This window comes from Parambassis ranga, chromosome 7, assembly GCF_900634625.1.
Source record: "Parambassis ranga chromosome 7, fParRan2.1, whole genome shotgun sequence".
NCBI classification, from domain to species: domain Eukaryota; kingdom Metazoa; phylum Chordata; class Actinopteri; family Ambassidae; genus Parambassis; species Parambassis ranga.
Genome location: NC_041028.1, coordinates 10,150,187 through 10,171,502, shown reverse-complemented (window position 1 = coordinate 10,171,502; position 21,316 = coordinate 10,150,187). Strand labels below are relative to the sequence as shown.

The window sequence follows — 21,316 nt, the reverse complement described above, 5'->3', positions numbered from 1 at the left end:
AGAAAACAATAAAAAAAGACATAAACAACATCCAGAGATGCTGCCTAATCACAGCCAGACATCACTGGTGAGGTGCTGTCCTGTGGTCTGATGAATCCAAATTAAAAAAAAAAATAAAAATTGGAAAACGCAAGTCAAAAGGGAGAGGTGCCACCTGGCCTGTTAGCAGCACACACTTCACCGGCCAGCATCTGTGATGGTGTGCTTGAAACTTAAATACATACACATAGCATAGATAAGTTCCTTGAAGTTGCCTTAATCACTATTCAACATTAAGTTCCCCCCAGAAAACCTAAAAGTTTAAACCACAGAGTGGAAGCTGCTGCTTTGTTTGGTTTGTTATGTTAAAATAAAACTTGTATCCTTAAGTTTTTTACATTTAAAACTGTCTGTGTATGTATTCTTGATTAAAGCATTGTAAATGTTTCTCAAAAATCTAAAGCTATTTATGAAATGTTATAGCTTAAACCACAACCGGAAGAAAAAAATATGAATTATACATTGTAAAATGAGTCTGTGCAGCCTGTAGTGGACCTGCTCTGCCAGCGGATGTCTCTGTTCTCTGCATGTGAGCTGCAGCTTCGTCAGTGGCATCAAGTCAGTGTCAGTGATGACACATTTTCATTTTCACTAATGAGAAATCACATTCAAACTAAAGCGGACGTGCAATGTGCAGGTTCAGCACTGTGGGCGTCAGCTTCTTCCATTGGTTGGTTTTCAGCTGTTTTAAAACATCTTTAAAGAGTTATCACAGTTATCACAGTTCTAAACATGCATAATTCACATAATGTAAAATACAGGGAGAGATCTAGATACAGGGTCAACTCACTCTTTTATTTACAATATTTGTTAAATGACATTAGAAACAGGAAGTTCAATGAGTGTCGCTCTCTCCCACCCCCCTCTCTCGTTCTCCTTCCTGTTTACCAGGAGTGAAAATGTGGTAAACTTCAATACTGAACCAAACTGTTAAAAACATTACATATTTAAAATGAAAGATGAGTCTCCGTCTTTTCTACAGAACTAATACGTGAGCTTCCTTTTTGCATGTTCTCTTGAAATGTCACAGCCTGCTCACAGCTCTGAGGTATCGTTTCTGTTCAGAACCAACCCCGCACAGTCGAAGCATTGGGTTTAAAATGTTTTAAACTGCTGCTGTCTGTAAATGAGGTAAGTAACTTCAATATGGTAGTACTGTAAAATCAGTTTTAAGATATCCTGCTGCTTTCATGTTGTTGACACATTAGACTATGGTCTTGTGCTTTTCCTGTCAGAGAACTTCACAGTGACAGAATGATTCATGGTTTTAGGGGATATCCATGTCTCCATTCGAGGCGTGAGAGTGACGTTTCTCTAAATCACTGGCAGCCCTGTTGTCAACGTTCTCTTTGCTCTCCTCGTCCTGATCCTCTGATCCGGATCTCCTTCTGAGACGCAGACCAGGGTCTCTCTGTGTCGGGATTTGGAAGGATGAGAAAGAGCTTCCCAATGACGGTCTCTTCTCTGAAAACAAGAACAATAACACATGTTAAATGATTTTCAACAACAGAAGCAACAGGAAGTTTATTTGCAGAATGACGTGAGTGTGGCAGCATGCACAATATTAGCATGGTAATGCTGCTGATGTCTGATCAAAGTGTTTCTACTTTAATCTGATGCTGGTCTAAACATCACGTACCACCCGGTCCGATGGGCCGCATCAGCCTGTTCATCTGAACGTTCCAGTGTTTGACGTTGGTGCTCGCCTGGCGAAGTTTCCTCTGGGCAGCCTGTGAGAAGGAACGACATCTCATTAACACACATGTTCCCTATACCCTTGTCATTACAACCCTCTATATGATTGATGTAATCATTTATACAGTCGTTTTCCAAATTCTGTAGCATCAAAAAAGCTAAAACTAACACAGACAAACCGAGACCCACTGTAAAAGAAGTCAAAAAATAAATAATTTCATAACACCGAGGTCTTATCTGATCCCATATTAAGCTTCAGTTGCTCAGTGTAAGTGTAAGTGCTGATTGATTTTTACCTACCACTACATCTTGGTCAACCCTGTGCCGGTTGGCGCGGACCTCCTCCAGCTGCCTCTGCGCCTCCTCCAGGGCTCGGGATTTGGTCTCCATCTCCTGTTTGAGCTCCTGCTTCTCCCTCTCTGTCTTCAGGATGTACTCCTCCTGATCCTCCTGCAGGTTCATCAGGGCTTTCATTTTCTCCTCCTCCTCAGCCAGTAACCTAAGTGCCGGAGAAAATAAATAAGTGCAGCGCGGTGTTATCATCAGTGCATCTGAAAGTTTGAATGTGAAGGAGGGAGAGCAACCATATTAGACAGCAGCGTTTATCAACTTCCGCTGCTGGCAGAGTAACTTCCTCAGGAACGTAACGCAACATGAACTCAGTCCAGCAGCTTGGTTTAATACCTGTTCTTTGCACTCAAAAACAATTCCCTGTTTACACCCCATTTATTGTAATGCCACACTGTACCTAGCTTGAGCATAGCGGAAGCCCTCCTCATCCAGCCTGGCTTTGATCTCCTGTTGCAGTGCCTCCTCCAGACGCTTCTGCATCTCCTCCAGCTCCTGGATCCTCTTCCTCTGCCTCTCAGCTTCCTCTTCTTTCAGAGCCATCTCGGCCTGCATACTGACCCGGGCCTTGACACAGGCAGTAATAAAGAAATTTACAAACACACATCTTACTTTTTAGATTCTTTTTCTCCTTCCTAGCCTCCGGACTCACCTCCTCAGCCTCACGGAGCTGAACCTCCAGGGCACGCTGCAGCTGTTCATGCTGCTGGCGCCTCCTCTGTTCATCCTGTTCCAGGAGGACCTGCGCCTGCTTCTGCGCCTCCTTCAGGAGCTCCAGCTCCGCCAGCTTACGCTCCCGTTCCTCCTGCAAGGCCCGCAACCTCTGCAGCTCCTCCTCCTTGGCCTGCCGTCTTTTCTCCCTCTGTTCTCTCTGTTCCCGCCGCTTCAGCTTCAGATCTTTGTGGAGGGACTTTTTCCCCTCCACATCCAACCTGATCGCCGTCTGAATGGCTGTGAAGAAGATGATATTTATGATATTTAATAAAGCATGAAGCTTTAAGATCAGTGGGAGTGACTGTGAGTCTCCTCTGACCTGTTGTCCACTCCTGTCTCTGTTTGGTGTCTGAGGCGCTCATTTCATACGTCTTGGAGAGAGTTTTAAGACAAAACATGCAGCGCTTCCCATCTCTGTCTGGCAGCACCTGTTCAAAAGAAGTATGTTATGTTAATAATACACAGCTGTGAGGAGGAAAAACATGGAACTCATTGTAAAAATCGTGTTTTTGTCCATTTTGAATCATCTACCTCCTACAGTAAAACCTGATTTTAGAATGACTGCATGTTTTTTCTGTGTAGTGAGTTGATTTATTTTTAATGAACGGGAAATGGCCTATAATTAGTTTTTGAACCAGGCTTTCGTTCTCCTGTAAAGTGAAATGTTTGTACATCTGTCTATTTCTTTTTTTTGAGTCAGCCTTAAGTGGCCGTTATAAGGAAAGGGCCCGGGGTGAGGAGGGTTATGTTATTGTACTTTTTATTCATTCATCAGCCCATTTGTGGTGCATTCAGCCTCCTCATGCAGCACACAAATAGGGGGGGGGTCCCATCTCTTGGTTAAGAACCATTCTAACATAACATATTTTGAGTAGTATGTCAAAGGTGGAAGATCCTCCCAGTGTGGACTGGGCTGCTTACCTCTACACAGCAGTTCCCATCCAGCACTATGTTGCCCTGGCAGTCTTTACGATCCTCCCCGGTGTAGTAGGACAAGTTGCTTGGCCTTAATGTGAACCAGCGTTCCTTCCAGTTTCTCCTCAGCTGACCTTTTTTCCACAGATAACCCTGTATGCACCCACACACACATACCATCGTCACCACAAAGCAGACCGTGCCAAAAACAAAAAATGTCTGGTGGCAGACAGTTTTCCTACCTCTTTGAGGACATCGCCTACAATCTCCCTGTATACTTCCTCTATAGCCATGCTGGTGATACTCTTATCAATTGCTCTGGTTATTTTTCCAGAGTTCATCATCTCCAGAAAAACCCAAACAGTAATGCCGCTCTGCTGCACTGAGTCTTGGGAAAAGAAGTCTTCTAATTCGACACAGTTGAACTCAGTGCTCATGGCCGTGCATATCTTTTTGAGGAGGTACTCCACCTGCAGAGGAAGAGAGTCGATATTTGATCTGTCTTTACTTGGAGGGAAAATATGATCACATAAGTTATTTTTATTATATTCATTTACTTCAGATGTATTAGTGCACATAGAGGTCCTCATCTAACAAACAGCAGGTAACTTAATTTATGTGGCATGACTAAACCTACTGCACAAACAGCTTTTACAACCCCATGGGACTCACTGCTCTGCAGATGTCTTTGTACAAAGGTTAGCATGTGAAAAGTACCAAAATAAGTGGATAATGTTTTTTTTAAACTCAGTTGCATGATACTATCGACCCTGCCCTTGAAATTGAGGGCTTTCTCTTGGCAGCGGGTGTGAAAAATACATGACAGGAAACCAAAACGAGAGTTTGCAAGTGAGAAACAAGCCCACACAGCTGCACGAAGAGAGCACCGTGTTCCATGATGGCATGAAACAAAGGTTTCAGCCAGCGTGCTCAGTGGTTGTAAAACATCCAGCACAATTTTTAGGTCACAGATTACTGACTGCAGTCTTAGAATTATAGTCAAAAACAGCTTGGAATATGTGTGTGGTTAAGTTTACAAACAGCCATCACTCACTGCAGCGTTAAATTATGACTTCTGTTTGCTTATATACAGCACATTTACAATATGAGTGTTTGCTTTCTTTCCAATAATACCATAAACAGTCCAACGAAATTGAAGGAATGTGTTCCGTAATGATTGTAATAAGTAAGTGGTTGAACTCACCTCGTCAGGAACCATCACCAAAGGGTACTTGTCCTCTGAAAGAAAATTAAAAAGGCACCACAGCCGAAAAGCATCCTTCTCTGGCAGAACAGTGCTGCTGCTTCTGTCTGGATGGTAGTTTTTCTTTGCTGTAAGAGTCCAACAGAGCTCATCTACATTTTCCTTAATAAAGGAGCCTTCCACAACCTGCAATAAGAATGCAGAGATTAAAATCTCTGACAGAGTCCTACACTACAAAAACCAGCAAACAGCTGTGTGGTTATCACCTTATCCAGGATATATTTGTTGAGATACGGCATGTAACCCTGACTTGAAACTGGGCCATCGTCATCGTCTCTGAAGTGCTCCTCCAGAGCCACTGGGTCATGTGGGATACACAAAACTGTGCACAGGTTGTGAGACAATACCTGAAAAATCAATCAATCAAACATGACATCATGTGAGGACTGATGTGCAAACCAATCCCAATAAAAAAAGTGTGCAGTCAGCTCTGTAAGTAAGTGAAGTGTTAACTTTCTGCTGCATCCTTTTTTTTCTAAAAATACATTTTGTTTGCATGTAGAGTTGTGTGTCAAAATAGAGAAGAATCCGGTGCCCGTGTGTGCGACATTTAAAACAGCTGCAGTATAAAAAACAAGTCAGTTTGTACAGCAGCTTTTATGCATGCTGAAATATACAATCTATGTTTAAAAAATCAAGAGAGGTATGTGATCAAGTGAAAATATGAAATAAACACAAATTTGTAACAAGTAGCAGTGTTTCCGTGTTTTTTAGCGTGCCACAGATATGCCTGAGTTATATTTATAGTCACTTTTCCTCCATTTTTCTGTTTCTTCAGCTGAGACTGCGCAACATCTTGAGATACTTGATGCATGTTATCAGACAACCTGCGTCTGAGTGTTGAGCCATAACCACATCCTGTCTCCAGTCTCCAGTGCTTGATACATCTGTCAGTTTTGAGGCCACAGCAGCATACAAGCTGCTTGGCTGTCAAGAACATGGTGCCTGTAGTGCAGTGTAACACGGGCTGCATACACGAGGGGGGGGGGGGGGGATAAGCCAAGTCATGAGGCCATGATCCCGGCAGCGGCACATTGCAGGAACGTGGAGGTGGCTGGAAATTGAGATTGAGCCACCACACCAAGTCCGAGTGACATAACAGTGAGGTTGAAAAAAATACAAAAAAATACAGTGGCTTCGTTGAAACCCAGTGGCAAGAGACAACGATCACCAACATGTTTCCACTTTGCCCTCGCTCTCACTGTAACAATGTTCTTTTTCACATACACAGGCTCGTGTTATGAACACACTCTATTCAACAGGCTGTTCTCTGGGCAGGTCCAGTGCCAGAGGTTCCTTTGCACTACAAGCTGGTGCATCGAGGCCCAATGTGAGCGCAGCTTAGAGATGAGGGCTCCCATTCATATAGAGACTGAGAGCAAACTGTTACTCTCGTGCTCTTGGCGGACAGAGGTCCCTCTTTCAGCAGTGAATGCATTTTATTTGAAATATAAGGAACACATTTGTTCCTTGTTAGATGGTATGTGGTTTAAAAAAATCACACAGGAAATATGAATGATTATAAGTAGTATCAACATGTGTACGCCATTATTTCCTGAAGCACAGAATCACAATTAACCCTACATAAAAAGACATTTGTGACATTTAGTTTGCTCAGCTCTTCAGATATTCTCAACGAGCCCATGTGAAATGAGTTTTCACAGTAAAAAGGGAGTCAGTCTATAGACAAAGAAGCAAAAAACATTCCTTAAGTTCCATCTTCCAGGTCAAGGACCAGCCCACTCACCTTTAGCTGAGATTTGGACACTTTCCCGCTCCTCTCCAGATCCAGGGCTGTGAAACCATACCAGATGGATTTGAGCAGCTCAGAGCGCAGGTCCATGTCTGCTGCAGTGTTATATTCTGGTTTCCTACTCCACGTCCTCTTCTTCTTCTTCTTCCCTCTGCTGTTGACACAGGGCCTCTGGGTGACAAGCAGACACCCACACTGTGTTACTGTCAGGCAGGCCTGAGGCTTTACGAGTCTGCCAGCAGTGACACCTGCTGGGCGTCCACAGGCACTGATCCAGAGGCAGGGTCTGACTATTTACAATATGTTCAGATTCTGTCTTTCAGTGATTGAAGTGTTCAGATCTTTACATCAAATGAGCTTCTCAGCTGATCTCTACACATACGTGCTTATATCTGGAAAACACGTCATTATAATTTAAAATAAAAACAGCTAATAACGGTGAATTGTTTCCACTGACAATGTTACAGGCTACATTCATATTTTGGAAAATAAAAATTATTTTATTTGTTTTTCTTTAATTATTTTCCTTTAAAAAAAAATCTAAATCTCATTTATTCGATGATTTTTACTACTTTTAGCTGGCACTGTGTTCTACTGTATTTCCAGTTCCCGTTATTGTTACTATTATGGATATAATAATTAATTATTATTATTGTTATTATTATTATTAGTTTGCTTTGCAACAATCAAACTAATAATAACAATTTACGTCCATCTATGAGAGTTCCGTTCTTGCAGACAGGATGGAGGTGCGCTGCCCGGAGCCGTTGGCAAAAAAGGGTCACATGGTAAAACAACTTTCGCGTCGTTTCCATGGAGCTGTTTATTAAAGTCTGTTGCTCATTGGTCGATGACATTCCCGTGACAGAAATGTCTTCAACCATTGGTTGATGCGGCTTCTTAATGTGGCCAATGGGGGAGCGCTTATTTTAAAAACTGAGAATCCCGGAAGTTTGGAAGCCGACTGTGAAAGGACTGAACGAGGGAGCTTTAAATCTCCACCAAACTCACGAAAGCCCAAACATTTAGGATTAATTGAGTCAGAAATACTTCATTGGATATTCAGTGGAAGTAACAGAAGTCTCCGTGAATTGTAAAGTATGTCGCAGTTGTCTATACCTCTGTATTCAGCATGTGCTAACAAGAAAAACTTCAGACTTCGCTAACCCTTTGCTCGCTGTAGAGCTATCTCGTCTTAGTAATGTCAGTTCGTTGGTTTGCTTTCTGTGTTTAGCTGCTTTGCGGTATACGCGTTGCTCATCAGGCAAGTTGTTTTTATTGCCTGTTTACTGTAATCGATGCTAGTTTATATGGAATTTATTATTTTGAATAGTTGTTGAAAATCAGAGACACTTGTTTTTTGTCGTCTTTTATGTATTTGTCAAACTTCTTAGGCACTTTTTTTGTCTGTGTAGTGTTTCATGCTTGGTTGCTCAACCATAATTTGATTTTGCCATTTCTTGCTTTTCCAGTTGTTCTTCTCACTTTCACCACTCGCCTCCTCCTCTTTACATCATTATGGCCTCTTCTCCAGTCCTTCTCCAACAAAGTCCAAACAAAATCCACAGGTAAGCCCTTTTCATAAAGTATGAGTTCCTTAAAATTTTTTCATTCTTCTGCTATTATTCGCAAGCTACTTTTTACACTTAAGTCAAAATGATCTACCTACTCTAATAAAAAAACATAGGTCTGTATATATATATATATAATTGATTTCCATTATAGGGTACAGGAACAAATATATAAACAGGTTAAAATAATCAAGAGAGAAAAGACTAGTTGCAAGACTGCATGGAGCAGGCTGTGGGCGTCAAATAAAGAGAGAGGCTGGTAAATGGACGATGATAATAGGCAAAAAAATAGACATTCCCCTTTTTACAGTGTATTTTAACTCATACAGCTACCTGACAGCAAGCAATGGTTTCCTTTGTTAATGTTGATCAGCCCATAATTAATGGATGGACTGGATATTAACAGACAGTCGCTAACTGGCTAATTTGCTTAAGTGAAGCATAGACAACATGATTAAGGGACATCATAAAAACACAGCATGCTGCGCGACACCTTCAGCTTTCCCCGTCCAGAGTCTAAACTCCCATCAGTCTGTCTTGTTTGTTGTCATGGCCCAAAATCTTGTATTAATGGCTTTGATCATTCACGCTACTACATTAACATGCGATGACGCAAGCAATCAGGAGAAGTGTTGTCAGTGTTGGCTTAGGATAGATCATAGACGAACATTAAAACTGAATATTCTAAATGGTACGCGATCAACATATTGGGCTCCTCTGATTTACATTATCGGGTTTCCTAATGCTACAACAGTGTGTCAACAGTATTTGTGTTATTATTTTTAAAACATTTGTCTTCACAGAACGAAGAATGAACACAACAAAAAGCAACCTGATCCAAAGCCTTTGAAACTCATACCTGCACCGCACCTTTCCAAGAAGGACATTGAGAACAAAGATCCTAAAGAGGGTTCTTTGCGGGCATGTGTAAGCAGAATTCCAGTGATGGCAAAGTCCCTTCGTCTTCAGACCCCCTCCGATTTCAGTCAGTCGCACTGCAGATGGGAGGAGAAGCCTCTGGCTGTAAGTACTTCTGTCTCGTCCTGTAGGTTTTTATTGAATTGGATTACTGTTCTCTTATCTATTGTAATACTTAATAATTTTTTTTCTGCAGGTAAAAGCAAATAAGAGAAAACCATCCGCACGGTCTGTACCATTTAACCGGCTTGAGCACAGATGCACAGGAATGGCTTCCAAAAATCAACAGTCATTAAGTGTTCTACAGTCAAGAAGTGGTACTGAAAACAACATATACAAAGTAAAACCTGCTAAACCTCGAGCTGTGTTTCCCAGCAATGGAAACTCAGCCAAAGGTATGTGGAAGATGTACGGAAGAACTATCCCGTCTGTCAGGACAGTCAATCCTATCATCCATTTCCACTAACACAACCAGCTTCATCTCAGTACAGAAGTCTGTTTGGATAACATAACATTTACTGTCTTTTTGACCAAATCGTGTATTTTTCTTTTTACTACTCCACGGTTGTTGGGTTAATTTCTTCTATGTTCCAGACAAAGGAAACGCCAGCCAGGCAGATGTGCTCAGTATTCTCCACCAAAAAGCAGTAAGTGGCTGTAGTGTCTTCTTTCCCACTTGTTGTCCATACCCCATCCGTCAGTTTGGTTTGAATATCTAGTGTTATGAAATGTTTTGCATTTTGTATCCAACATTCATCTTAAGTAGAGAAGATTGAAGCAATCTTCTCTACGTATTATGACCTGGATGACTGAAAATCTTCATCAACATTCATCTTGTTTCCAGTCCCAGCGAGTGGCATGTACAAGTGTCATGAAGAATCGACAAAAAGATGGCGCCACCACAGGTCAGAATATTCTATTCTATTCTATTCTATTCTATTCTATTCTATTCTATTCTATTCTATAGTATAATATTATAATACACTTTGATATTAGGAATGGAATCACAGAAGTAGGTACAAAAACAGTTGTGTTGTGTGTCACCAAGGTAGCAGGCTGTAGCTTCATGTTAACTACACAGGTGTGACATGGTAGAGGTTGATAACTTCTTTGTTGTCCTCTTACAGAAACGTTGAAGTCGGTGCATTTCTCTCCAGACACCAGCGCGCTGCAGAGTATCCTCCAGAATGAGGGAGTGAAGGCTGTAGCACCTGTGGGTGCTACACCACAAACCTCAGTCTGTCGAGCGGGCAGAGGCACTTCAGTCTACTCAGTATGGGCACATTATATTTATTCTCACTTCTGCTTCTTTCTTGTTGTTAATTTTAAACTGTTGTTGTCAGCGTGGTTTCATTAACTGCTGGGTTTCTGTTGTCAGGCTCAGAGAGTGCCAGTTAGAAAGCACTGTGCAGAAGTGGCTGGTGGACAAGCAGGTATGATGTAATAATGTTGTTTTTAAATACCAAATGTCATACCAATGTTTTTTACAGTATTGTAACACAGCTGTTTTCCCCAGCTGGAGCACTGAAAGACACCCCATCCAAGACATGGTCTCCACAGAGAGTCACCAGCACCAAACATCAGCCCGTCGGTTTACATGTTTTACATTTTTAATATGGCATAATGTCAACAAAAAGTATGTATCCTGATATTTAAATTGTACCTTGGATTTTGTTTAGCAGCAAGTTGTCCAGAAGTTATTTGATGATAAGGAGGATAAGCAGAATACAAATGTGACAGAGACGGACCCTCAGACACAAGCAGAGCATCAGGGCAACACTTCAAAAGGTACATCTCCATGTGTGTTTTTCACATGATGGCTTGCATCATGTGAATTTGAAACGATACCTTTGCATCCATGTAGAGCATCTTATTAATTATGTTGTAACAACAGACCTTTGATGGCCTGATCTGCTCAGTATTTCTCTTTGTGAAAGGTTCACAATGTGTCTTGGGGTGCTTTCCTATATATTTCAGACAAAGGGGAGAATGTCCTGTCCGATCATGCGGTTTTGCTCAGTATCCTGCAGAACAAGGCACCAAGTGTCACAAGTCTGACATCTGCAACTCCACAGTCCAAACCCTATGACTCTCTGGTGAGCAGGTTTTATAATGGGAAGTCTTTCTAGTCTCTCTAAATGCACTTCCTGACAGGTTAATGTTGGTTTTGAATCCAAATATTTGCTCATTGTGTGCTGTACATTTGGTGACTGATTATCTTATTTGCAGCCTCAGCGAGTGCCTGTTAAAAAGAGTCAACAAAATGAAGGCCCTACAGGTAAGCACTATAAGAACAACTTGTCGTTTCACACTGAAAAAACCCACTAATATCCACTAAAATCTTCCCTTTGTCTTCAGTGGTATAGGGTACAATTGACATTGGCTACTACTGATTCATTTTTACCAGTCCTGATTAAGAGATCATTTGCCAACATTAAAAAAGAGACATGCATATTTGTGCTAATTCCAGTTTAAAGGGGTGTTGCTTCATAAATATTTATGTGGTGCAAGTAAACCTATTCTCTATTTCAATTTAATGTGTGCTCTTTGTCCTCAGGATCATTAAAGTTGGTGCATTTCTCTCCAGACATCAGAGCACTGCAAAGTATTCTGCAGAATGAGGGAGTGAAGGCTGTGGGTGCAACACCACGGAGCTCAGCCTGTCCAGCAGGAAGAGGCACTTCAGTCTACTCGGTATGAGCACAACAAATTTGTTTCTACTTCCTTCTTGCTGTTAATTTGTAGGTTTTGTAGGTTATGGCACTGATTTTGAAATGCAAACCTAGTTTCATTCAATTCGTTGATAAGATAAGATAAAACTTTATTAATCCCGAAGGAAATTCTTGCTTCCTATTTTAGGCTCAGAGAGTGCCAGTTAGAAAGAATCGTGCAGAGGTGACTGGTGAAGCAGCAGGTAAAATGCAGAAAACTAAAACAAATGCATGTTTAAAAAAATCATGATATAATGCAGCCATTTGCTCCTCAGCTGGAGCTCTGAAAGAGACTCCATCAAAGAAATGGACTCCACAAAGAGTCCCCAACACCAAACATCAGCCCATGTCTGCTATGGTTGGTATACAATTATTCTGTGTTCATTCTCTATACGTTTGTGATTCATGCAGTCACACATTTATCTCACAATGTGTTTTTTTTGTTTTGTTTTTTTTAGAAATGGCCTCTGTCCAGAGGAGCATCACTGTATGGCACTCCTGGACTCGGAAGCTGTAAAAGTATCATTCAGCCACAGCAAGAGGTGACAACAGGAACTGATATCTGTTTAAAAAGCTGTTGCTTGCAACACTTAGGTCTTGTTACCAAAAATAAATTTACCATACTCTAAACTTCAACTGTTTCTTGATAGGATATTGTCCAGAGGTTATTTGATGATAGAGAAGACGAGCAGAGCACAAAGGTGACAGACCAAGATCTGGGGACACAAGCAGAGCAGCTCCCAGTGCAAGCCTCAGCAGTAAGAAGTGAAACCACATTCAATCCACATTTAATAAAGTTAATTATATTGTTGTAAAACTACTTTGCGTTTTATCCAGACTGACTTCTGTGAGCAGTCAAAGAGCACTGATGGTGATGAGAAGGAGGAGGAGGAGGAGCAGAAGTTTGTGGGAGGACAGATGTTCCAACAAGCTCCGCACAGAGAGTCTGTCATTTTTTTCTCAACGGGTAAAAAGCTGTTCAGAGCCCGACGCATTGAGAAGCAGGAGAGCTCAGCCCAGCAGGATCAGCAAGCCCTATTTTCATCACTACATAAGAATGATGAAAACTCTTCTGAGTCAGAGCTAACGACTCAGAAAAACCCCTCTGTTCAGCCTCTGCCGAGAGGTAAAACTCATTTGTGTCACACAACTCGTCTTACAGGAATTGTGATTCTAATATTTTTCTTTTGTTTCAGACCTAGTTGTTCAAAAGACTTGCTCTCAGATTTCTGCCGTGGCGATGCTGCGAAAGCGTTTTCCTCCACTGGAGGAGCTGCTTCTTGATGAAGAGGTGGCCACATACACCTCGCTGTCTGCCCCGGCTCCTGTCAGCTCGCTCTCTGCTTGGCCTCGCTGTGGAAACCCACTGGCCTCCATTTTGCACCTTGAAGAGTCCACTGTGAGTACAGTACACCACTCACATTTACACCCCTGTTGATGACCTTAGTTTGATCCGCACACACTGCACCTCAGAGCTTTTTAATGTACTGTGTTTCCATTTGTTTTCCAGAGGTTTGTTCCGATCAGCTTTGAGCCCTTGTCTGGTCCTTCCTCTCACAGCAAGAGATGATTTGCACTACAAGCACAGTATTTTTACTGTGAAAAGCCAACACTGCTGTACGGATGAAGCAAACACTGCTGCCAGTTCAATAGATGCTTTATGAAAAGTTTACAACATAGATAAATGTTTTGTTTTGCTATTTGTTTGTTTTATTTTTAGTCAACTTTGTAGTATGGACTGCAAACAATTGTTTATAATGTACAGAGTCGATAATAAATGTATGTATGGTATTGGTGCACCGCATGTGTTTTTTATTTCAGCACTTACTTTTATACTTTTAACAGAAACATTAGTTTCAGCAGCTCAGTTTATGTTTCCTATAGGGGAATAAAATCAAGACAGAAAGACTTGTTGCAGAAAGTTGCAGAAGGATTTGCTTCCAACTTTCACCTCAGCAGTCTTTCACATACCGTCTCTGCAGTGTATTTCATAACTAACCTTTACTGAGGTGAGAGGGGCCTATACAGTTTCTTAGATATTGTTCTGACACCTTTTATGATGCTGGATGTGTCATCTGTGCACCTGGAAGTTTGGAAGCTCAGCCACTGAAGAACAGTTTACTGTAGTTACAAGTCTTCTCTGTTTCCATATCAGGTTGACATTAATATATATTTTATCCACCCTCTTGCTGTGTATATTTGTTCTGCTTCATTCAGCCTGAGTGAGCAATCACTGAAAAAGATTTTTTAGGAATTCATTAACTAAAGTCAAGCTTGGTGATAAGTATTCATATTACAGTGCCATGTGCATTGTGTTTCCAAATCTGTAACTGTCCACTGCAGGTGGCTGCTGGGCCTGATTATATTTAGTAGGGCTGTGTGAGTGGGCAGGTGGTGGTGGGGTGTCAGTGGGAGGGGACACGACAAGCAACAGTAATCTATAAAGCCTGGGCCTTCACTCGTGACTTCTCTGAGAAGCAGAGAGTGAAGGAAGAGCACTCTGATCTTTCTCCCCTTTTCTCCCTCCTCATTGAGCCCACTTTCACTGGAAACATGTCCAAGAATCCCCACCCAACCACAGACCCCACTAAGATGGGGCTTGGACGCTCCATTGCCGTGCTGACATCAGGAGGAGACGCTCAAGGTAAGCGGAGGAGGAGGAGGTTCCGCTAACTGTCACATTAATACTGCACAACAACAGCTTTATTTTGAACTGTTGGAGAGAGGAAGCATCTTCTTTGCTGGTGTGTGTGAGCACAACCCAACCACCTGTGGAACCCTCTGTCTCAGTGGAAGCCATTAAAGTCTCACATCTTAAAAGTCAAGATGCCAAAGAACAGGAAGGACATGGAACATTTTTCCAAAACATCAGAGTGGCACAGCTGTCAGAGGATTGATGGGTGTTGATGGCTGTGAAGTTAAGAGCATGATGATGCAGGATCCAGTCACCATCAGTGATAAATGATATTGAAGTTGGATGATAACCTCTGTGCTGCAGAATCCAACCAAATTCAAACAAAACGTTGCTTTTTAACTGACTTTAAAGTTAAGATTGTATAGGCAAAACTGCTTGAAACTAAACTTATTTTCTTATTGTGTGCAGACTTCCTCTCCACATCCTCCTCTAGCCCTTTGTGTTGAAGCTTTATCTGCCTTTTGTCCACCCTTGTGTGTTCCCTTATTTTACATCTTTGGGGCTAATTTTAGTGGCAGTGACCTTTTTGTGGTATGGAGGAGAGAGACGCCCCCAATCCCCAGCTGCTGTCTGCTGAAACAAGAGCTGCAACATGCCATCCTGCTACAACACAGGCTCTCACAGTGGCCTTTAGTGTACTGGACATCCAGTGGCAAGATGGTACACAAGACACACAGACCGCCTAAATCCAGCTCGCGCTCTTTACCACGTCCAACTATTTATGTCTCATCTGTTGCCAATGAGCAAGTCGAGTCACTTAGAGGTTGACGTGGAACAGGGAGGTCTTTCACTCATATCTGACAGAAGGGAGTCAGAGTTGTATTGTGTGTATATGAAGCTGTCACAGATCATGTTTGTGTGCTACAGGTATGAACGCTGCTGTGAGAGCCACAGTCAGAGTCGGTCTTTACACTGGAGCCAAAGTCTACTTTGTTCATGAGGTACGAACATGTCTCATCATCTCAACCCTGTGTCACAACTGCATCTCACCATGGTGTGTGTGTGTGTGCTACAGGGCTACCAGGGCCTGGTGGATGGAGGCGAAAACATCCGCCCTGCCACATGGGAGAGTGTGTCCATGATGCTTCAACTGGTGAGTGATGTGCAGCCCAATAAACACAGTATAACTAGTTGCCAGTAGCCATTATTAGTGTCAGTATTACCAGTATTTGTATAATTATGGAAACCACACCCTAGGGCAGAAGGTGCATTATCAACCATTGATATGAGTGATCAGGAGAGAGGTTTTGTAAGAAGATTGATTGTAATGCAATCCTTTCAAAGCTTAACCATAGTGCAAATGCAAATGTAAGTTAAACTATCTTCTAAGCCAAGCACGACTGGAGATGAGCTGATGGATCTGTTGTGTCACATGTTAGGCATACTGACCCTTTAAGCATTAAGGCACATAGTCAACATATTCAAGAGCTTCTTCCAGGTCTCTGAAGCTCTGGTAACACGAGAAGCTGATTTTTAAGTGATGGCATTAAACGGCTGACTCGGCCCTGTGACTGAAGGATAGTGGAGATGTAATATTAATGTGGAGCTCATGATTCAGTCATCTATGTTGTCTAATTTAAGAAGCCTGGCAGAGGAAGAAGACATGACACAATAATACTCATAAAGAGTGTGTGAGATGGAAAAACGAGCGGGCACAGACTGTGACAAATGTTTAGGATAGCAGCTTTGATCTTACACCACATATACATATAAGTTAGGGCTGAATGGTTTATTTGACGTTGTGCTATTGAAATTAATAAATGTCTGTAATCAATGAATTGGTAAAGTTCTGAGGAATTGTTGTGAGTTATTGTAAGCAGCTTCTCCTCTGGCTCTTGCATTAGGGAGGCACAGTCATCGGCAGTGCTCGCTGCAAGGATTTCAGATCCAGGGAGGGTCGTATGCAGGCCGCCTGCAACCTGGTGAAACTGGGCATCACCAACCTGTGTGTGATCGGAGGTGATGGCAGTCTGACCGGAGCCAATGAGTTCAGGACAGAGTGGAGTGGACTGCTGGCTGACCTGGTTCGAGCTGGTAAAGAGACAAATAAGCTGCAGGAATCATTTATTAGAGATTCTTCTTACTGTCTCTGGCTGTGTTTTGGGGCTCTTTGTCATCCTGCAGAATAATCATAAAGAATATAGCTATGAAAACCTCATATTACTATCTTATCTCATGTGTCTGTGGTACTGTAGTACTGATAAAATGTCTGGCCCTGTTTTGTCTGCAGGCAAAGTCACGCAGGAAGAAGCCAAGAAGTCATCCCACCTGAACATTGTTGGGATGGTTGGCTCCATCGACAACGACTTCTGCGGCACTGACATGACGATCGGCACCGACTCCGCCCTGCACCGCATCATCGAAGTGGTGGATGCCATCACTACAACTGCACAGAGGTTTGACACCACCCTCCCTGCACGCACTTTATGATCATTAAGATAAATGTTATTCGTTCAGAAGGGTGAAATGAATCACACTTTGGCAGTGATGTACTTGAATAATGGTTATGTCCTCTCACTATACTGTCTTGTTGACCAACTTAATTAAATGCTTCCTTCACAGCCACCAGAGGACATTTATACTGGAAGTGATGGGCAGACACTGTGGGTCAGTACCATGTCTGGTTGTTGTGCATCTAGTTAGTAGAAACCTGCATACATTAATAGTGTTAATAAAGCACTGTTCCTGTGTGTGTTTGTCTGCCTGTGTGTGTGGCTGCAGGTACCTGGCTCTGGTTACAGCTCTGGCCTGTGGTGCTGACTGGGTGTTCATTCCTGAGATGCCCCCAGATGAGGGCTGGGAGAACCACCTGTGCCGGAGGCTAACAGATGTAAGTATGTCCTTAGTTAAAGATGGGGATATCTACAATTTTCTGTATCACATTTCCAATACTTTTTTGTTCTTAGCAAAGAGCCCGAGGTTCTCGTTTAAACGTGCTCATTGTGGCAGAGGGTGCGATTTCCAGAGACGGCAATCCAATTACATCTGACCTCATCAAAAAGGCAAGTCCTTCCATCTATTGTCAACACGGTGAAGTGCAGGTTCCAAACAAACAGGTGAACTTCTTTGTCTCCAGCTGGTGACTGACAGGCTGGGCTTTGATACCCGCACCACTGTTCTTGGACATGTGCAGAGAGGAGGAACTCCCTCGGCCTTTGACAGAATTCTGGTAAGTAGCTCAGTGAGACATTGTGTGCTTCTACTCATACACCCACCTGCTGATCTGAAGTGTGTGTGTGTGTGTGTGTGTGTGTGTGTGTGTGTGTGTGTGTGTGATCCAGGGCAGCAGGATGGGCGTGGAGGCTGTGATGGCGTTGCTGGAGGCCACTCCAGACACTCCTGCCTGTGTGGTCAGCCTGTCTGGAAACCAGGCTGTCAGACTGCCGCTCATGGAATGTGTGCAAGTGGTACGCAGCAAGAAGACACCAGATTACACACACAGTGTTTTACTAGACTTGTTTTGACTTCATCTTTTTCCTTCACACGCTCTGACAGACCAAAGATGTGACTGCTGCCATGGCTCAGGGCAGATTTGAGGATGCCATCAAACTAAGAGGAAAGTATGTAACAAAGCATCAGTTGATCCACCTGCAAACACTGTAATATTAAGTTATCTATTAGTTCAATTTTCTCACCTTGATTTCTTTGCAGGAGTTTTGAGAACAACTGGAACACATACAAGCTGCTGGCTCACATAAATCCGCCAGATGTTAAGGTGAGCATCAGACTAATCTGGGATTTAATCAGAAGTAAATATTTTGCACCACAGCTTGCTAACCTCCACCTGCCTCCTCTGTGTCAATGGGCAGAGCAACATCAATGTGGCCATTATGAACGTCGGAGCTCCCTGTGCTGGCATGAATGCTGCGGTGCGTTCAGCAGTCAGAATGGCAATCATCCAGGGTCACAACATGTTAGCTGTCCATGATGGCTTTGATGGTCTGGCTCACGGACAGGTAACAGTACATGTCCATCTTTCTTCCAAATCTCCATTTGTAAAAGAGACAAACACATGAGAGCTTTTAAAAATGTGTGTCTAACTACAAAAACTTTAAAGACTTTAATGTTAGGATTCTTTTTATTCTGCAGATTGAGCCCATCAACTGGACCTCAGTAAGCGGCTGGACTGGAAAAGGAGGTTCAGTGTTGGGCACCAAGAGGTAACACACCATTACTATTCTGTTCATGTCAACAAACATTTTCACTGTTTAATTCTTCTTGGCTTTTTCTAAAGAACTCTTCCAGGCAAATTTTTAGAGGAGATCAGCCAGAACATTGCCAAGTACAACATCCATGCTTTGGTTATCATTGGTGGATTTGAAGTAAGGTGTATTTCTTTATTCTTCAAAATCAGAACGCTTTGAAATTTGTTAATGCACATGAATCCTTATTCATCTTCCTTGCCTGCCACAGGCCTATGTTGGAGGCCTGGAGCTGGTGCAGGCCAGAGAGAAGTATGAGGAGATGTGCATTCCCATGGTGGTGATCCCCGCCACCGTCTCCAACAACGTCCCCGGCTCTGACTTCAGCATCGGCGCTGACACTGCCCTCAACACCATCACCTCAGTCAGTGACTTAAGAGCACAACACACACACATCGCAAACAGCTGAATACCTCTGTGGTTTGATTCTCTGTAGACCTGTGACAGAATCAAGCAGTCTGCAGCGGGGACCAAGCGCCGTGTGTTCATTGTTGAGACTATGGGTGGATACTGCGGCTACTTAGCCACCATGGCCGGCCTGGCTGCTGGGGCCGATGCTGCCTACATATTTGAGGAAAAAATCAGTATTAAAGACCTGGAGGTGAGCTGCAGTGCGTGGAGAACAGAAGACCAGTTCTGTGATCACATAACATTGTGCACACCAGTTCAGTGACTCTGTGAGCCCAGTCCAGAGCGTGGCACACAGATATACTGGATTTGCTGTCTAAATGCAGTTTTGGTCTTGTGACCTTTTTATTGATTTATACAGACAATGTTCTCTTAGTGTTTATATCTATGTATAATTTCCCTTAAAAGAAAGACTGGTTTGGGTTTTGAGCTTTATCAGTTTCTGCAGGCTGTGCAGTGATGATTCTTCTGAATATATGACCTGTGAATTTGACCCACAGACAAATGTAGGGCATCTTGTGGAGAAGATGAAGACAACAGTGAAAAGAGGTTTGATCCTCAGGTAGGTTCACTTTAAGGGTCATAACAGATCTGTACTACAAGAGTCTGAATATATGATGTGTGGACATGTGTTTGCTAAAGTGGAGCAATAATTGCACCGATAACACCATTGTTCACTCTTTAACAGGAATGAGAACTGCAACGCCAACTACACCACTGATTTCATCTTCAACCTGTACTCAGAGGAAGGCAAAGGCATCTTTGACTGCCGAAAGAATGTCCTCGGACACATGCAGCAGGTGTGTTCCTGTTGGGAGGCGTCAAAAGAATCTCAGTGATAGTGTAACTGATTTTCTGCATTCTTTGGCCTTTTGTTCTCTCACTGACTGCAGGGAGGCACTCCAACACCCTTTGACAGAAACTTTGGCACAAAGATGGGAGCCAAGTCTGTTCTGTGGCTAACTGAGAAACTGAAGGAGTGTTATAGACACGGTGTGTGACCCAAAAACAAAGTCTGCAGCACATTTTAGTAGCTTATCAATTATAAAACATTAGCCTTAAAGAACAAAAGAAGTCAGAATTCACACCACACTTGGTTGACCAATCCCCTTTGTTGGTTTGTAGGTCGTATCTTTGCAAACACACCAGACTCCGCCTGTGTGCTGGGAATGAGGAAGAGGGCACTCACCTTCCAACCTCTGGCTGACCTAAAGGAAGACACAGATTTTGAGTAAGATGCCTATTGTCTATGTGACATGCTGTACAAACACAGTAAAACAAAGAGTGATGATGAATCCCTCCTCTGTCTGCTGCAGGCACCGCATCCCTAAGTCACAGTGGTGGCTGAAAATCAGGCCCATCATGAAGATCCTGGCCAAGTACAACATCAAACTGGACACATCTGAACACACCGACATGGAGCATGTGATCAAGAAGAGGAGTCCTCTTGGGAAGTAGATTCAGCTTGAGCTCACTGTGGGGCAAGGACATGTTCCAATTATCAAGCTGCTTTTGCTTCCTGATTTCAGTGTGTTGTAGCTCTCCGATCATTATTCTACAGAACACAATATGTCAAGAAAATGATTAACGTTCTGTTCTAAAAAATGCTGGATTATTAGTGAATCATGGAGCAGCGGAGTTCTCCTAAAAACACTTACTGACTTTGCCCCCTGACATGCTAATGGATACTATTGATTTGGAAACAGTGTTTCTGATTTATGACATGTTTAGAACTGTTGACATTGGTAAAAAAAAAATAAGCAGATCAGATCAGACAGCATTAATCAGTGCATCAAGTGTATTTTTATGCGTTTATTGATGTTCAGAGCTAAAACTGCAGCTGTATTCTGCTGATCTCTATTTAAAGCTTAGTAAAGAAATTAAGAAGTTTCCTTTTTTTGAATGTGATTAGGTGAAAACATGAGGCTGATCCACTGAGATGTAGCTATGTGCCAGTATAACTGGTCTTATTAAAGAAGCTTTCTGGGTTAATCAAAGCATTTTCACTGGCTTATCATCTGTTCTTGATTACATCTCAAAAGACTGATCACATCACTGTTCCTGCTTTTTGTTGCCACAGTGC

The 21,316-nt window shown here is 42.6% G+C and overlaps 3 protein-coding genes across 5 annotated transcripts; 2 read left to right on the top strand and 1 right to left on the bottom strand.

The window, feature by feature from the left end:
* Positions 1-815: 815 nt before the first annotated feature.
* Positions 816-6,905, bottom strand: LOC114439050 (differentially expressed in FDCP 6 homolog). Its single transcript, XM_028410773.1, has 11 exons — positions 6,723-6,905; positions 5,182-5,322; positions 4,916-5,101; positions 3,954-4,181; positions 3,718-3,864; positions 3,116-3,224; positions 2,735-3,033; positions 2,483-2,649; positions 2,035-2,233; positions 1,679-1,769; positions 816-1,503 (listed from the first exon to the last, which is right to left on the bottom strand). The coding sequence occupies exons 1-11, from the start codon at positions 6,816-6,818 to the stop codon at positions 1,307-1,309; spliced, it is 1,860 nt and encodes a 619-aa protein (XP_028266574.1). The 5' UTR covers positions 6,819-6,905; the 3' UTR covers positions 816-1,306.
* Positions 6,906-7,678: 773 nt separating this feature from the next.
* Positions 7,679-13,573, top strand: troap (trophinin associated protein). 3 transcript variants are annotated; one of them, XM_028409523.1, is made up of 20 exons: positions 7,679-7,826; positions 8,201-8,296; positions 9,103-9,322; positions 9,414-9,612; positions 9,812-9,864; positions 10,062-10,122; positions 10,345-10,490; positions 10,596-10,650; positions 10,734-10,804; positions 10,900-11,005; positions 11,195-11,313; positions 11,447-11,495; positions 11,775-11,911; positions 12,077-12,131; positions 12,204-12,286; positions 12,387-12,470; positions 12,579-12,686; positions 12,766-13,054; positions 13,125-13,327; positions 13,439-13,573. In XM_028409523.1, the coding sequence occupies exons 2-20, from the start codon at positions 8,247-8,249 to the stop codon at positions 13,496-13,498; spliced, it is 2,148 nt and encodes a 715-aa protein (XP_028265324.1). In that variant the 5' UTR covers positions 7,679-7,826; positions 8,201-8,246; the 3' UTR covers positions 13,499-13,573. The 3 variants fall into 3 exon arrangements, with proteins under 3 accessions (XP_028265324.1, XP_028265326.1, XP_028265323.1); XM_028409525.1 differs by having other exon boundaries at positions 10,897-11,005; positions 11,805-11,911; XM_028409522.1 differs by having other exon boundaries at positions 10,897-11,005.
* Positions 13,574-14,384: 811 nt separating this feature from the next.
* LOC114438298 (ATP-dependent 6-phosphofructokinase, muscle type-like) lies at positions 14,385-21,233 on the top strand. Its single transcript, XM_028409521.1, has 22 exons — positions 14,385-14,572; positions 15,491-15,564; positions 15,639-15,716; positions 16,468-16,657; positions 16,854-17,019; positions 17,186-17,230; positions 17,345-17,453; positions 17,530-17,625; positions 17,700-17,792; positions 17,905-18,030; positions 18,119-18,183; positions 18,275-18,338; positions 18,433-18,579; positions 18,713-18,783; positions 18,858-18,945; positions 19,037-19,189; positions 19,262-19,426; positions 19,734-19,795; positions 19,922-20,033; positions 20,127-20,226; positions 20,359-20,464; positions 20,550-21,233. Exons 1-22 carry the CDS (start codon positions 14,482-14,484, stop codon positions 20,689-20,691), a joined length of 2,343 nt encoding a protein of 780 aa, XP_028265322.1. The 5' UTR covers positions 14,385-14,481; the 3' UTR covers positions 20,692-21,233.
* Positions 21,234-21,316: the final 83 nt, after the last annotated feature.

Excerpts from the sequence above, each read along its gene's own strand:
- troap (XM_028409522.1), top strand. The coding sequence starts at position 8,247 with ATGGCCTCTTCTCCAGTCCTTCTCCAACAAAGTCCAAACAAAATCCAC. Across the intron at positions 9,865-10,061 it reads GTATTCTCCACCAAAAAGCA|TCCCAGCGAGTGGCATGTAC; the intron begins GTAAGTGGCTGT and ends TCTTGTTTCCAG. Across the intron at positions 13,328-13,438 it reads TGCACCTTGAAGAGTCCACT|AGGTTTGTTCCGATCAGCTT; the intron begins GTGAGTACAGTA and ends TTTGTTTTCCAG.
- LOC114439050 (XM_028410773.1), bottom strand. The coding sequence starts at position 6,818 with ATGGACCTGCGCTCTGAGCTGCTCAAATCCATCTGGTATGGTTTCACA. Across the intron at positions 5,102-5,181 it reads ACAAATATATCCTGGATAAG|GTTGTGGAAGGCTCCTTTAT; the intron begins GTGATAACCACA and ends TTCTTATTGCAG. Across the intron at positions 3,225-3,717 it reads ATGGGAACTGCTGTGTAGAG|GTGCTGCCAGACAGAGATGG; the intron begins GTAAGCAGCCCA and ends TCTTTTGAACAG.
- LOC114438298 (XM_028409521.1), top strand. The coding sequence starts at position 14,482 with ATGTCCAAGAATCCCCACCCAACCACAGACCCCACTAAGATGGGGCTT. Across the intron at positions 14,573-15,490 it reads ATCAGGAGGAGACGCTCAAG|GTATGAACGCTGCTGTGAGA; the intron begins GTAAGCGGAGGA and ends TGTGTGCTACAG. Across the intron at positions 15,717-16,467 it reads TGTCCATGATGCTTCAACTG|GGAGGCACAGTCATCGGCAG; the intron begins GTGAGTGATGTG and ends CTCTTGCATTAG.